At 39.9% G+C, this 16,330-nt stretch overlaps 1 protein-coding gene across 5 annotated transcripts in view; it reads right to left on the reverse strand.

Annotated features, from left to right (window-relative positions):
* st3gal3a (ST3 beta-galactoside alpha-2,3-sialyltransferase 3a) overlaps positions 1–16,330 on the reverse strand; it is a 40,953-nt gene that overhangs the window by 15,354 nt on the left and 9,269 nt on the right. For all 5 annotated transcript variants that reach the window (XM_026345553.1, XM_026345551.1, XM_026345550.1 and 2 more), the window contains exons 3-7: positions 13,412–13,454; positions 13,122–13,214; positions 10,017–10,111; positions 7,236–7,299; positions 5,532–5,627 (exon numbers count right to left, since the gene is read on the reverse strand). In XM_026345553.1, coding sequence (XP_026201338.1) covers positions 5,532–5,627; positions 7,236–7,299; positions 10,017–10,111; positions 13,122–13,214; positions 13,412–13,454 — 391 coding nt within the window. The remainder of the gene's footprint in view (positions 1–5,531; positions 5,628–7,235; positions 7,300–10,016; positions 10,112–13,121; positions 13,215–13,411; positions 13,455–16,330) is intronic.

A 16,330-nucleotide genomic window follows, 5' to 3' on the forward strand; every position in this document is an offset into this window, starting at 1 on the left:
AAGACACTGACAATACAATACAAATAAAAAATATGGCATCCTTTTACATTGGTTTCTCTCATGAAACTGCCATTGTTATAACTTAAAGTGACTCTTATGAAACTTGCCTTTGCCCTAGTGAGATAGTACACTATACTTTTATCTTAAGGAGTCAGATAGGATGCTCCGACATGGAATTCACCTTGAGACGAGAATCAACTGCCATTATGTCTTTACTTAGAAACAGAAAAACATCTCCCTCCCATCTGCAATCTATAAAAAGAACTGTATATGTTATGACTCTATGAGTTTTGCCTCTGTCAGTGCATGCTCCCTTGCACAAGAGAAATTAAACTACTGCCTTATTAATCACATCGCTTGTCCTGAGAAGTTTCTTTCAGTAATTTTCCCATCATTCCCCCTCTCCCAGAATAATCAATTCAGAATTTCCCCCCTTGTTGACGTAGAGTAGGGTCTGACGTCACACAGTGCCACCTCAGATTTGGTCCAAACCCCGCCCACAGAAACACGCAGTCCTACGTTGTCCCTCTCACTCTTCAAACGGGAAAATAGTAACAGCAAGGTGTGCTGCAACTCCAATCATGGCTGCTGGATTTACTTCAAGACTAAAGCTCAAAGATTGACTTATTCTGACTGTTACCTAAGCTTGGGTCTCATTCAAAGTTTTACGCTTTAAGTATTACTATTTAAGTGTTTTTGTCTTGGCACTGGGTTAGTTTGTTCAATGTAGCTAACTACTTTACCTGCTCAGTAATGCTTAATGGCTTCTTACAGACTCAAAGCAGGAGAAATGTTTGGGCTAATTACACAGCGGGACACTCGGGATGTCATAGAGAATTCGTGTGGAACATTTAGAGCTATATTTATGGGACTAATAGGTAGAACATCTGTTTCTGCTGTTACCACAGAATCGTTGTCATCCACACAGACACAGAAAGGCCCTGATGGTACTTCTGTGACAACACAGCAACCCTGTGTTACTAATAAGAGTTATAAATGTTCTGCACTTATATAGCGCTTTTCTACCTTATTGGTACTCAAAGCACTTTGACACTGCATTATATTCACCCATTCTCACACACACACACACACACACACACAGCTGATCAGACTCACCGAGACCAACTTGGGGTTCAGTATCTTGCCAAGGACAAGGAGACTTTGGCATGTGACCGGGAATCGAACCACTGATCCTATGATTGACAACTGCGCTACCTATTGAGCTACAGCCACCCCCGTGTTACTCCAAAAAGGATAGAATCACTATCAAAGTGATCACTTACAACAAATGTGCAGGTATGCAGGTAAGTAGAGTTACTTTTAACTTAATAAAAACTTTCTTTGGTGAACTGTTAATATCTATTTTCATTAGTTTTATCTTTACTTTACTTGAAGATGCCCTGGTCCACCCTGTATTCCAGTGACAATGTTCACTGACAACGAGCAAAACCATCAGTTGGAGACCCTACCTTCAAATACAAGAAGGGAAGGATGCTGAGCCAAACCAATGAGGAGTGAGCTATAATTCTGTTAGTTTTATATTTCTTTATTTTTCATCAACAGATGGTGTAGATTACATGTGGTGTTTACCGTTGCTACTGGACTTTGTGACAAATTCAGAACAGGTCAAATAAAATAAAAATAAATATAAATTAGTCTGAGAAAATAGGCACATTCTTCTTAGTCATTATTTAATTATTATTTAAAGCACACTAACACTCAGCACAGCATAAGCAAACAGATAAGTACGAGGTCGTCGCCATCCTAGTGTCCTGGTCCAGCGGGCTGGTCCTGCTTGCTTAGAATCCATGAACCATACAAGTTGGAAGAGCAGCTTATTTCCTACATCCTCGGAGGCACCAGCACCACATGACTCTGAAACCTGGGATTAAATGTCATTAAATACATTTTTATTTCATGTTTGTGTACAGTTTATGTCTAGGGTTTTTAGACTTGTCCTCAAGGACCCCTTCCCTAGTTTTCCTAAAATCTCTGCCCTCCCAACAGCTGATTACCTGGATCAGGCATGTTCAGTAAATCAGAAGGTGGAAGAAAACACCTGATCTAGGTAGAAATCTGTGGGTGGGACAGGGATAGATAGAAAAAAAGCAGGGCAGGAGGTCTGTAAGGAACAGGTATGAGAACCCCTGTGTCTGTGTTATTAGGTTGGGACACATATCTCAGGTTGGTAACACTGTAAAGTGCTACCAAAGTAAAAGTGTAAAATGATGATGTCAATAATGTCAGATGTGATTTCATGTTTAGCTGACGAACAACCAGGTACATGCTCAAAAAATATAACATTATACATTTCTGTGGTCGTTTTACCACAATAATGGTACATTATGTGAAGAAATATAAAGCAGCTTGACATAACATGTTCTGTTTTAATTTTTACAAAGACTGTTTCCTGTAAGCATGAAAAATAACTGTGATATGATCAAACAAACCACACTTACTGCTGTGTTCCTCTTGCTGTAAATGCCCAGTCAGTAAACAGTCCAGATCGGAGCAATTGCTCCTGCTGTCTCTTGTGACCTAGTGTGAATTATATGAGGTGTTATGTTCCAAATATGGCAAATTATGTTAGCAAAATAGCAAACATACACATTACGTCTCTAGACACCCTTGCACAGTTCTGTTGAAAAATCTGAGCTTATGAAACTAATGAAATCAAGCATATGAAACTAAACCAGACAGACATTGTGTGACAATTCTAAACACATGTAACTGTGTTTCTTCATTACTGTGGCAGCATCAAGGTTTAAGGGCAACATACGGTGGCTGTGTAAAACAACTAGGCCTTCGTTACAGAAACTAAACTAAATTAGGTTCAAAATCATCATTGACAAATATTCCCAGTGAAAAATACGTAACCTACTTAGAACTGAGCTAATGTTGCGTTCCACTACTTACAATAGTCTCATTACAAAGCAAAATACAGACAAAACAGAGAAGAGGAAGTTACAGAATATGCTTAGCCTGCTAGCGTTAGCCACATCGTATGTCCTAAAGTATGGTTATATACAAAAACGTGTTCACTAAATGCTCATAAACGTTGCGTTCTGTCGAAATGTTTGAATGTCTGTGCAAACAGACAGATGTCAGGTCTAAGTTGGTTATATGTAACCAACTTAGACCTCAGCTAAAGTTACGTTCTACTACTTAGTTACTATAGTGTTACCAACCAGAAATAGTTAATACAACTATCCTGGTAGTGCTAGACACATGTTATGCTAAACAAGGTTAGTTTTACTGTTTACTGACCTTTTAGAACATCCTGATGGAAAGGTTTGTACATCTGCATGGACCTCTGCTGAAAAAACTCTCCATGAAACCATTGAGCTTGATCTGATTCCAGCCGAACCCGCCCGTCTCGTTGCTCAGGCTAACTGAGTCCATAATATTTGAGCCACTTCTCTCTTACCAGGGTGACAAGGACACTGTAACCTGACCTCTGCAAAGAGGAGTGGGGACCACATCTCATCTTCAGGCATCCATGTCCAATATATTTAGCTTAACTGTATGACTGCTTTAAACCTGTTTAAAATTGAATAATGATGCTTCAAAAATTTCTGTTCTGGTTTTGGTGGATGCTCAATTTGACACTATTGACCATAAAATATTGTTAGACAGACTAGATAAGTGGGTGGGACTTTCTGATCGGTCTTACAAGATTTCTTACAAGGACTTCTTTTGTGTCAATTGGTACTTAAATCTGGGAGAACAAAAATTACATTGTTGTGCCTCAAACGTCAATTCTTGACATGCTTCCTCTAACTCAGATTATAGAATCCTATCACAACTACCGATCGCGTACCACATGTATGCCAATGACATGCAGCTTCACAGAGCATCGTAAAGCTTTGTCTGTGCCAAAATATATTTCTGACTTAATATTAAATTATGAAGCTCCAACACATTTGAAGTCAACTGGGAAGGGCTTACTTGTTATTCTGAGAATCAGAACCAAGCAAGGTGAAACAGCTTTTAGTGTCTATTCTCCTCAACAGTGCAAAAGTTGCCAGACTGTTGACTCATTTACGTCAGGGCTAAAAACACTATTGTTTACTGTAAACAGTAGTGTTTCTGTAGCATTCCCTTTTTAAGTACAATAAGTGTTTCTATTTTCTGGTTTTGCTATTTTAGTGTGTATGTACAAAAGTATGTGAACGTGGAGCTTTGCATGAATTGGTCATAAAATGTGCTCTGATCTTCATCTTACTCACAACCAACTTACAGGACGACCACGCCTAGGGAGAGTAGCAACAGAGCTGCAACAATAAACCCAAAACTGGTGTGTGTTTTTAAATGGCAGGACAGCTTTGAGCAACACATCCAATACCATCACACTGATTGGACTCAAGGTTGGCTCACTCCTGGCTCCAATTAGCTCAGTAGGCTAGGCTCCATCCTGCACTGTGAATGTTTACATGTTATGTTCAATAAAAACATGAAAACCTATAATGTTTGTGTACTATTATTTTCAGCAGACTGTATTTTTGTATTGTTGTGAGTTAGATGAAGATCGGAGCACATTTTATGACCAATTCATGCAAAACTCCACGTAACCTCAAATGGTTCACATACAGACACTCTAATATTTCGTTGGATCACCTCTAGCTTTGATTATTGCACACATTCGCCGTGGCAGCGTTTTGATAAGCTTCTGCAATGTCAACATTTATTCCCATTCAGAGTTGAATAAATTTTTTGCCAAGATCTTGTATTGGTGATGGGAGAGTCAGGCTACTGCACAATGTCTCAACACATCACAAAGATTCTCAATGGGGTCAGGGTCTGAATCCTGGCATTGTCATCTTAGCAGATGCCTGTGGAAGAGAAAATTTATTTGGATTCCATTGATGGAATAACCTGGTAGTCAGCTGACCTCATTCCACATAACGTTGCTGAACCTAGACCTGAACTGCAGCAACCTCAGATCATAGAACTGCTCCCACAGGCTTGTATGGTAGTCACTAGGCATGATGGGTGGATGCGGCTCAATAGGTAGAGCAGTTGACTGCAATCACAGGATTGGTGATTCGATTCCCGGCTGCCACGTCACATGCCAAAGTGTCCTTGGGCAAGATACTGAACCCCAAGTTGCCCCTGGTGAGTCAGGCCAGCTGCATAGCAGCTCTGCCATTGGTGTGTGTGTGTGCTTGTGTGCACGAATGGGTGAATGAGACGCAGTGCAAACACTTTGAGTATCAGCTAGGTAGAAAAGTGCTATATAACTGCAGACCATTTACTTCATCTGCCTCTCTTGTTACCCTGATGCTTCCATCAGTCTGGAACAGAGTAAATCTGGACTCATCAGACTACATGACCTTCTTCCATTGGACAGTTCTTTATTTTTATATTATATTTATATTATTTATTTGTATGTATTTTAGTATTAGATTGATTTTTAGATTTGGGCATGTTCCCTTTCAGAAGTCAATAGTTTCTGTGTCGTATGTATGTTATGTTGTTTTTATGAGTCACCACGGTAGTGAGTTATATAGTCATTCTGTGTCATTACGTACCTGACCACCACATCATACTCATCAATCTTCTGTCCCAGAGACTTGTTGACAAGAATTCCTCCATTCCCTATGATGATGCATTTCTTACAGTTCAGACTGTAACACAGACAAGATTTACCATTAAGTTGACTTTACTAGGTATTTGCTTGAATGGAAGAATGTCTTATTTTGTTCTTATTTTAAGCAAAATGCAGTAAACATGGAACAAGGAATGTGTTAAACCTAGTATACTTGCCTTCCTGTCTCGTTTAATTTTAAAAGATTGATTGACTGTTGACTGATCAGTATTGTGGTCTTTACAAGAACACACAAGGTATCATTATTTTGATTGCTGCATTTCAGTAAACCATAAAATCACTTGATTACCACTAGAACTACTGACTTTTCTGGTCATACCTAGGAGCCCGGCAAGGTGGTCAAATGACAACCTGGCCCCCTGTGGACAGCTGCCTTTATTATGTAAAGACGGTCGTTACCGGCACACGTCAGGGTGGGGGCAGATGGGGGAGGGTTGTCGCTGACTTAGCACAAGAGGAAGGGAGGCCGGCTGAAGCTCTGCCTCACCAAGACATCTTATGGAGACATCCACACACATCTTCTTCTTCCTTCTCCAAAGCGGGATGACAAGTCGTCTTTGGTGCTTTATCCGTTCGTCACATAACAAATACATAGAACTAACGAACGTAGCAGGAGCGGGACCGGACACCGTAACACACTGTCGAAACAGTTCTCCAAAGAGGGACGACAAGTTGTCTTTGTCTCTAAACTGGGTTCTTTATTCGTTGGTCTGTTTCTATGGGTCTTTTGGTTCTCACATCTACAGACATGGAAATCAGGTGGGTCACTGACCCATGGGTTGAATGGCCCACCTGATGGCCCAAATCAGGCCATTCACCATTCAGAAGTGGGAAATGTGCAACAGTTCTCCATGAAAGAATGTCCTCACTGTAACATTGGCATCATAACACTGCACTGGAGAACTGGACCCAGTTTAGAGACAAAGACAACTTGTCGTCCCTCTTTGGAGAACTGCACCCAGTTTAGAGACAAAGACGACTTGTCATCCCGCTTTGGAGAAGGAAGAAGAAGATGTGTAAGATGTCTTGGTGAGGCAGAGCTTCAGCCGGCCTCAGTTCCTCTTGTGCTAAGTCAGCGACAACCCCCCCGGCCTCCCCCCATCTGCCCCCACCCCGACGTGTGCCGGTAACGACCGTCTTTACATCATAAAAGCAGCTGTCCACAGGGGGCCAGGTTGTCATTTGACCACCCTGCCGGGCTCCTAGGTATATTGTCATTTGACCTGTCTGTCGTAGTTCTAGTGTTACACGCTTAAGCTCTATTTAATGTTTTCATCTATGTCGCTAGCAGCATCTTAAATTTTTTTTTTTGGTGTGGCACATTAAAGTTGTATTTCTGTTTATCAGTGTGAGTGGTTTAAAAATTTAAGATAAGAAAGTTCTTTTCTTTAGAGCTGCTTATTTCAGTTTATTTCAGTTTCATTGTTTATACACAATACACAAGTATTTATAATGATTATTAATGTAGTTGACAGGGTCACTACACTGTACTGGGTCTATGCAACTATGATCAGGTTCATATAGAGACAAGTTTTGAAACCAAGGTGGAATCCGATAATAGTTACTTCATTAACTAATCTTATTGATTAACAGATTCAGCATGACAGAACAACTAGCACTAACTTACCTGTCAAGATCTTCCCCAAGTCCATAGTTCTTAGTAAGTGACAGGAGATGATCTATGATAGTTTCTGCAGAGAGACATAGAGAGAAACAGGCAGACAAATGAACAAGTGAGATGCAGATGAACAGATGGTGTTCAAAGAATTCTTCACTCCATATTTCATCCAGCTATGATGTCCTAATCTCTTGCAAACTAGACTTAGTGTGATGAATAAGGCAGGGCTAGAAGCCAATTGCTGGGTGGGCTGATACTTCATGTTACAGTGTTTACAGTGTTGCAGCCATTAAAGATGAGTGGCCTAGCAAGGTAGGAGCCCATAGGCAGGTCACTAGCTCTATCCAGTAAGTGATATAGCAAGTGAGGTGTAAACAGTAAGCAGCTAAGTGAACAGTATTTTTAAATCCATTCTCTGCCTGATGCCTGGTTTTATATTAAAATCTTTGACTCATTAGGCCTTGGTCTATGTCAAGTCAGCAATAGGCTGATGAAATAGCTACTTCTATGAATCTATAATTCAATCCATTCAATCACCTCTGAACTTTCACTGTTCTAAATTAAATACACAAGGGGGTGTAATGCAGTAAGGATTTGCTCCAATATCTAATCTAATCTCAACTCTGCAAAAGTAAGTGTGAGTCTGAAAGGCATTTTGTACACATTTTGTACATGGCATGTGCACACCTGCTCCCTCCCACTAGCACCCAGCTCCCTCAAACATTCAAATGTTGCAGTGAGTTTGATACAGCGTAAAGAGGTTCAGTTAAATAAATAGGTCCACAGAGTTATTCTAAAAACTCTTCTCCTTTCTTGATATGACTTAAGCAAGTCTTGATGAAAATACATTCCAGAGACCTGCCAGAGAGTCAAACTCCTTGTGGAGCAGGAGTGCCGTGCACTAGTGCTGTGCACAGAACATGAGCACAGACAGTGGTGCAAAAATAACATGAGCAGGCAAGTCAACTATGTACTTAGCATGTATCAAAGTTCATTCATGAGCAGGTAACTGACAGCTGCCAAAAAGCTTTACAGCACCAAGGTACCAAGCATGCGTGTCATTCGGACACAGGAGCCTTAGTAAATAGAAGAACAATATCCAATCTGCCCTTTACTCTAAAATTCTTGAAAAGGTAGTTTCAAAGCAATTATGTGACGACCTGCCCGGGAATAACTTGTATAAAAATTTCCAGTCAGGATTTAGAGTACATCATAGTACAGAAACAGCACTGGCAGGTGGGTCACTATTGAACTCTCTATTTTACTCGTTCTGTTAGATCTTAGTCCTGCATTCAACACAATAGATCACAACATGTTATTACACAGACTGGAACATGTCACTGAGGTTAAAGAAACAGCACTAGGTTGGTTTTAAAGGTATCTATTAGATAGATTCCAGTTTGTGCATGTTAGTGGTGAGTCTTCCCTGCACACAAAAGCTAGTTAGAAAGTTCCACAGGGTTCTGTGCTTGGACCGATTCTTTTTATTCTATATACGTCCCCCTTATGCATAATTATTAGGAAACATTCTATAAATTTCCATTGCTATGCAGATCATATCCAGCTATATTTATCTATGAAACCAAAAGAAACTAATACATTTTCCAAACTTTAAGCATGCTTAAAAGGCATAAAGGACTGGCAGTCTCCAATTTCCACTTGAGAAACATTGCACTAAAAATCTAAAATTAGGAGCATCCTGTCTCAAAGTGATGTTAAAAAACTAGTCCATGCATTTGTTACTTCCAGACTGGACTATTGTAATTCCTTATTAATAGGATGTCCCAATAACTCCTTAAAAAGCCTCCAGTTAATCCAAAATGCTGCAGCCAGGGTTCTGACTGGAATTAGCAAGAGAGATCAAAGCACTTAATAATTAGGCTTCATCTTATCTCAAAGAACTCATAGTTCCATATTTTCCAAGTAAAAGTCTCTGTTCTCAGTGCTGTTTGTGGGGGTCTACTTGTGGTTCCTAGAGTTTCCACATGTCGAATAGCTATCAAGCTCCTCTCCTGTGGAACCAGTTCCCAGTTGAGGTTCGGGGGGCAGACACCCTCTCTAAGTCCGTTTAAGACTGGTCCTTTTTTATAAAGCTTATAGTTAGAGATGGATCAGGTGACTCTGAACCATCTCTTAGTTATGGTGCTAGAGGTTAGTCTGCAGGTCTACTGATGCACTGAGCTCCTCTCCTCTCTCCTCTCCTCTATCCATTTAAATGCTACCCTTGCATGTCATTAACTTTGTGTCTTCTCTCTTCCCATAGTGGTGCTTCCACCTCTCTGTCACTCTCTCTCTCTCTGTACTTTTCTGCAGGTATCCTTGGAACTGTATATCTCCAGAGTCATTTGTCAAATGTACGAACAGCTACATTAGTTATTGTGTGAAGTTTACACATAGGACAACAATGACAAAAACGCTATGATTCACCTGAAATAAGAGCTTGTCGGACACAACAATCACATGAGTTCATCAGAATGCCCACCCCTAGCACCAGTGTGTGAGAATGTGTGTGTAAGGCTTCAGTATGTGTTTGTCTGATCGTTCAACAGTGGCTGAAAATTTGTGTATCTCTCTGAATCTGACTTCATGGGGTCATTGATTAAGTGTTAAGCTGCTCAGGTATCTGCACTAGTATGACTCACTGCAACTGCAAAAGACACTTCAGGATGAAGTGACATAGAGACCTGCACAGCAGGCCATTCACCTCAACTTCAAACTAGGCCATTCAGGAATATAGAGCTTTGTCTTAAAAAATAACTTTAACTGCAAGGACAAGAACGGTTATCTTACCTTGTGATTTTACTCCAAATGGAGGTGGGAAGTTACCAATCCTGGAGAATCGTTTATAATTTGGATCAAGGAACACTGGTGCCAGTTTGGTGAACCTGTTGATATAAAAGAAAATATGTTACAATGAGTACTAATGTAGAATTGGTATTTCTAAATGCAGTATCTGTCTAAGATCTGTACAGCATTAACAGTCTAGAGAAACAGACTGATGACGGAACACTTAACAGAACTTAGAGCATCAAGTTGCCAGCTAGTCACACTGTCTGACTGAATTTAACCATAACACAACAAAATGGAGACAAATGTGAGGTGTTGAGAGGAGATTCTGGCAATATTTTGGTACTTCCAGTTGTACACTGCCATTTGTTCATGATAAACAGTCACAGAAATTAGCAAATCTATGCATTTTGCCAGCCTCATTGTCTGAACTCAGACACACTCTCAGGTGTTCCCAAATTCTATTTCACATTAACACACTTCATCTCAACAACTACAACACAACATGATGTTAATTTACTCTACATAAACACAACAGTGCCTTTATAAGGAAGATTTGCTCTACATTGCATGTAAAACAGAAATCCCAGCGTTAAGTGACTGTATTGTGTTAGTTAGTTTTTTCACAGCATTAAGCAGGTTATGCTCTATTTAATCCTCACATCTGTCTCCGCTTTGGGGAAGGAGACATTAATGAATGCAGACACAGCTCAGTTTCTTCTTTGAGCACAACTGAATATGTACAGTATGAACTGTACGTAAGCATATGTATGTGCATTTTGTCAAGAAACATTTTGTTTCTGGCTTTCTTGGATTATTAGAGGACAACAAAGTTAAAGGCAAATAAGATCAAGTCTTTCTTGGAAGAAAACACCAATGCCAAAACCAGTTAGTAGTTTCTTCTTTAAAAAGTTGTATAAAAACGAATCATGACACCACACAGAAATTATGCTGTAGAAAAACCTTAAAAGTTTAAGGGAAACTGTTTTCTTAACTGAGTCAGCCCCTGCAGCTTTGGCGGCTTGTTCCTTTTCATGTGTAATATCACATAATGAACTGCATATGAGCTGTGATTTGGCTAAACAAAACAGCTGCTAATCAGTAAATGCTGAAAGGTCTACTAAAGAAAATTCCTGAAAACACTTAGACACATTTAAGAAATCAGCTAATAATAATGTATCTTGCCTTTCTATTTCCATACGGTTTTACTGTTTGATGAATTGGCCCTGTTCAGCTATGAAGGAAGTTCAGTCCTCATAAATCAGAAGGCAAGGGCTTTATTTCACCTAATAACAAGTGAAATAAAAGAAGTGTGGCCCTGTGCCTTTAAAATGCATGCTCATGATAAGATATGAAAACATTAAACTTACTCAAAATAAATTTAATACATACCATAATTAGGACATCCAGAGCACCTGGATGTTTCACAGCACTACTGACAATGTCACTTGTGCCATTGTGCACAAGTGACATTGAAAATTAATAAAGACAGAACAAAATGGCTGATATTTGACATGTATATTTCTTATGACGCACCAGGAGTTCAAGAATGGCTCTCTCTGTTAAGGCTTGTGGGCAGATCTGTCACCTGTATTACTTGCTGTCAGCTGCAGCAGGGATCAATCTGGACTTTGTAAGCACACTTCATTAACGCTGCTGTCTGCGGGTTGATGGGTCAGAGGATTGCATGTCTCTGGTGCTTGGAGAGTCAGTGTGTAAGTGAACAGGCCTGAGGTTTTCTCACGCACTGGGACAACATTGGAGCAGCAGAAGACAAAAATAAATCTGCACAACACATGGGAGCATTCAGACCTCTGTGTCTTTTGAGCCATTTTATACATAGTGGTAAAAACATAAGCAGGTGTACATCTTATAGAGCTTGGGGACTTTAATAATGCAGAGGGAGAACAATGATCTTTTTTTCTCTATCACACCACTCTGAGCCTCTTACAAAATGGGAAAAAATGGCTAAAAATACATGACTTAGAATCCTGCATACAGGTACACCAAAAGCACAGCATGGACTCTACTATCAGGTAAGATAACTACTTCCTACACAAACCAATGCAAATGCTGCTAAACTTAACTGTAAGGATGCTGAAACTATACAATTCAACACAATGTGAAATAGAGTTTTTAAAGTTAGGATTCCTAAAGAATAAAAAAGGCAAGTAATAAATTTTCAGCTCGCTGAGGAATAACTAGCTGGGAATAACAAAATAACAAGTCATAACATCATAACATTTTCCTGTCTCCTGTCAACTCACTTGTTACAGTACATGGAGAGAGCATTGACTCTTCCCTTTTATCCTTATGAAAATTATAAGATAAAACAAAATAATAATAGGAGAAAAGAAGCTTCCATTATAAAAGGTGACAGTCAAAATATAGTGTTTGCTAAAATAAAGAGAGACTCTACTAATGATAGACACTACATTTTGTGAAATGGAATATTAAGCATGTATGAGGAAAGCTAAGTATGGGGAAAATGAGTTGTGGAGGAACATGTCACACATCAAGGCTATGTAATGAATGAATAAGATGTTTAAACTATCAGCTAGTAAATACACTGACAATAGCTGCTTTCAGACACTCACAGACGAAGACAGAATATCCACAACAGAAACATCCCCACTCCTGTGTCATTGTTCATGTGTACATGAACGTAAAGCTGCCATGTCGACTCTTTTACAGATACCCAACCTCCACGGTCTGCTGTGATGCTCAGACCTATCAGTGCTCCCCTAGTTGTGTACTACATTCCTCACAACTGGAACTGGAATAGGAATAGGTACTCCAACAATGGTCGAGTTTGTTCTGCTGCATTGCCTCACAAAGTATTCACTTAATCTGGTCAGCTAGATCCTCTCAATATGTATCTAAATGTATTTAAAACAATTTTTAAATTACCCTACCCATGGATGCTGGCTATAAATCAAAACATACACAGGAGTCACCTAGCAACAGTATCTTCACAGGCCCAATGTTTGCATGAGTTTACAACAATAACACCACGATCATGATAATTTCAACGTATCTGACAATTACCTTAGACATTAAAAATGTTTCAAGCTCACTTTAAATCTCTAGAAACATATGTGTTCTTACTTTGGATAAATCACAGTCATCTTGGCAGCTGCAAAACCAGGTTTACAGGCTCCCTCGCTGAGATTGCCATACTTGTACGTCAGCTCCAAAGACCTATAGGAACAAAGTCTTCCAATGTTACCTGGGTTAAAAGGCAACTACATATATGTATTCTATATATAGAATACATATTATAGAAATTAATGATGGGGAGAATTAAAGTAGTAGCCAGTGTATCTCATGCAATTGCCAAGATCCTTGACTTGTGAATGGGATGTGAACCTTGTAAAAATGATAAAATGTCTACTCACAGAGTACTATCCAGGCTTAGAAGGAACCCTTGCTCATCATACACTACAAAAAGAAAAAGAGAGAAAATTACACATAAGATTTAACATTTAGAATTTCAGTGGGTTATATTTTTTAGTCAAAAAGTCTGTCTGGCATACCTGTTAACTCAGTCCAGTCAGTTCATAGATGTTAACTGAAAACATCTATGTTCAGAGCCAGAGCAGGATAGTAGTGTGACATTTATGTAATGTGGTGAAACATGTAAATGTGAGTTTGAGGGTTGGGTTGGAAGTTAACCTGGTTAATACCTTATGCTAATAGTATGCTGTATGCTGTTACTGTGCACAAATGTAGTAGGAATAATACATGTAATTGTAAAGTGTGCATTCTGTCATCTCTCAATAGCTCATGTATCAAACACTTGTAAACTGTCTGTACCCTTTGCTCATATAGAAAGATTTACACAGCTGTGGAATGGTTAGGAACAGGGAAAGGAAGAGCCTACAGAATTTCAGTTTGAACTTTGAACTTTGGCTTCTTCTTGCATTAACGTACATCCACACATTTCACTCTTAATAGTTTTGAGAAGTCTCATATTTGGCCACTTTTTTGTGATTTCTCTACCTGAAAACTGCTCAAAGCAAAGTTCAGGAACTATCCTGACTTCTGAAGTGGATAACATTTCTGAAAATGGACATTGCTTTCTGCATGACAAATAAAAGAATGAGGTGCCTGCTGTCGGTTCATTAGAATCAAGTGTCTTGGAAAAAAAATCCTTTCACTACATGCATGGGCAGCTACCACTAGTGGTGAGAGGAAAAGCACTTGGAGTGGTTATTATCTGTCACTTTCCCTGGGTGGTAGGCATCAGGCAGGTCTTATGTAATATAATCTGTCCTAAGGAAGAGAAGATAAATTCACAAAGTAACTAAAAACATGCCTTAGGTATTTAGTTTTAAAATTTGTGTCTGTGCTAACTGAAATAAACAATATTACTGAGCACAAAGCTCAGACATCAGTCTCAGTAACCTGGTTACTTGAGGGCATGTAGACCCACTGGTTACATGACACAAGATGAAATGAGAAGAGAATGTGAGCAGTTGCAAGAATAAGTATGTGAACCCTTTGGGATTACGTGGAGTTTTGCATGAATTGGTCATAAAATGTGCTCCAATCTTCATCTAACTGACAACAATACAAAAACACAGTCTGCTGAAAATAATAGTACACAAACATTATATGTTTTTTATGTGGGTGGCAAAAGTATGTGAACCCCTAGCCTAATGACTTCTCCAAGAGCTAATTGGAGCCAGGAGTGAGCCAACCTTGAGTCCAATCAGTGTGATGATATTGGATGTATTGCTGAAAGCTGTCCTGCCCTTTAAAAACACACACCAGTTTTGGGTTTACTGTTGCAGCACTGTTGCTACTCTCCCTAGGTGTGGTCGTCCTGTAAAGATGACTGCAAGAGCACAGCGCAGAATGCTGAATGAGGTAAAGAAGCATCCTAGAGTGTCAGCTAAAGACTTACAGAAATCTCTGGCACATGCTAACATTTTTCTTGACACATCTACAATAAGGAAAACATCAAACAAGAATGGAGTACATGGGAGGACACCACAGAGGAAGCCATTGCTGTCCAAAAAAAAAATCACAGCACGTTTGAAGTTTGCAAAAGAGCACCTGGATGTTTCACAGCACTACTGGCAAAATATTCTGTGGACAGTTGAAACCAAAATTTAGTTGTTTGGAAAAAACACACAACACTATGTGTGGAGAAAAAAAGGCACAGCACACCAACATCAAAACCTCATCCCCACTGTAAAACATGGTGGAGGGAGCATCATGGTTTGGGGCTGCTTTGCTGCCTCAGGGCCTGGACGGATTGTTGTCATTGATGGAAAAATTAATTCCAGAGTTTATCAAGACATTTTGTAGGAAAACGTAAGACCGTCTGTGCACCAACTGAAGCTCCAAAGAGGATGGGTGACGCAACAGGACAATGATCCAAAGCATACAAGTAATTCAACAAAAGAATAGCTTCAACAGAACAAAATACACCTTCTGGAGTGGCCCAGTCAGAGTCCTGACCTCAACCCGATTGAAATGCTGTGGCATGACCTTAAGAGAGCCATTCACACCAGACATCCAAAGAATATTACTACACTGAAACAGTTTTGTGAAGAGGAGTGGTCCAAAATTACTCCAGATCGTTGTGCAGGTCTGATCTGCAACTACAGGAAACGTTTGGTTGAGGTTATTGGTGCCAAAGGAGGGTCAACCAGTTATTAAGTCCAAAGGTTCACATACTTTTGCCACCCTGCACTAAGAATATTTACATGTTATGTTCAATCTTCTTCTTCTCTTTTGGCTTTTCCCATCAGGGGTCACCACAGCGAATCATCCTTTTCCACCTCACTCTGTCATGGACATCTTCTACCCTAACACTAGCCAACCTCATGTCCTGATAAGACATCCATATATCTCCTCTTTGGCCATCCTCTTGTCCTCTTGCCTGGCAGCTCCATCTCCAACATCCTTCTACCAATATATTCACTATCCCTCCGCTGAACATGTCCGAACCATCTCAGTCTGGCCTCTGACTTTGTCGCTAACACAGGCAACATGAGTCGTCCCTCTGATGTACTCGTTCCTTATTCTGTCTAACCTGGTCACTCCTAAGGAGAACCTCAACATCTTCATCTCAGCCTCTTGTCTCTTTCTCACGGCTACCGTCTCTAACCCATAGAGGAGAGCTGGTCTCACCACTGTCTTGTGCACTTTTCCTTTGAGTCTTGCTGACACTCTTCTGTCACACAACACTCCTGACACTTTCCTTCACCCGCTCCAACCTGCCTGCACTCGCCTCTTCACCTCTTTTCCACACTCCCCATCACACTGAACTGTTGACCCCAAGTACTTACAACTCCTGCACCTTC

The sequence above is a fragment of the Anabas testudineus genome, chromosome 4 (assembly GCF_900324465.2).
Source record: "Anabas testudineus chromosome 4, fAnaTes1.2, whole genome shotgun sequence".
NCBI lineage: Eukaryota > Metazoa > Chordata > Actinopteri > Anabantiformes > Anabantidae > Anabas > Anabas testudineus.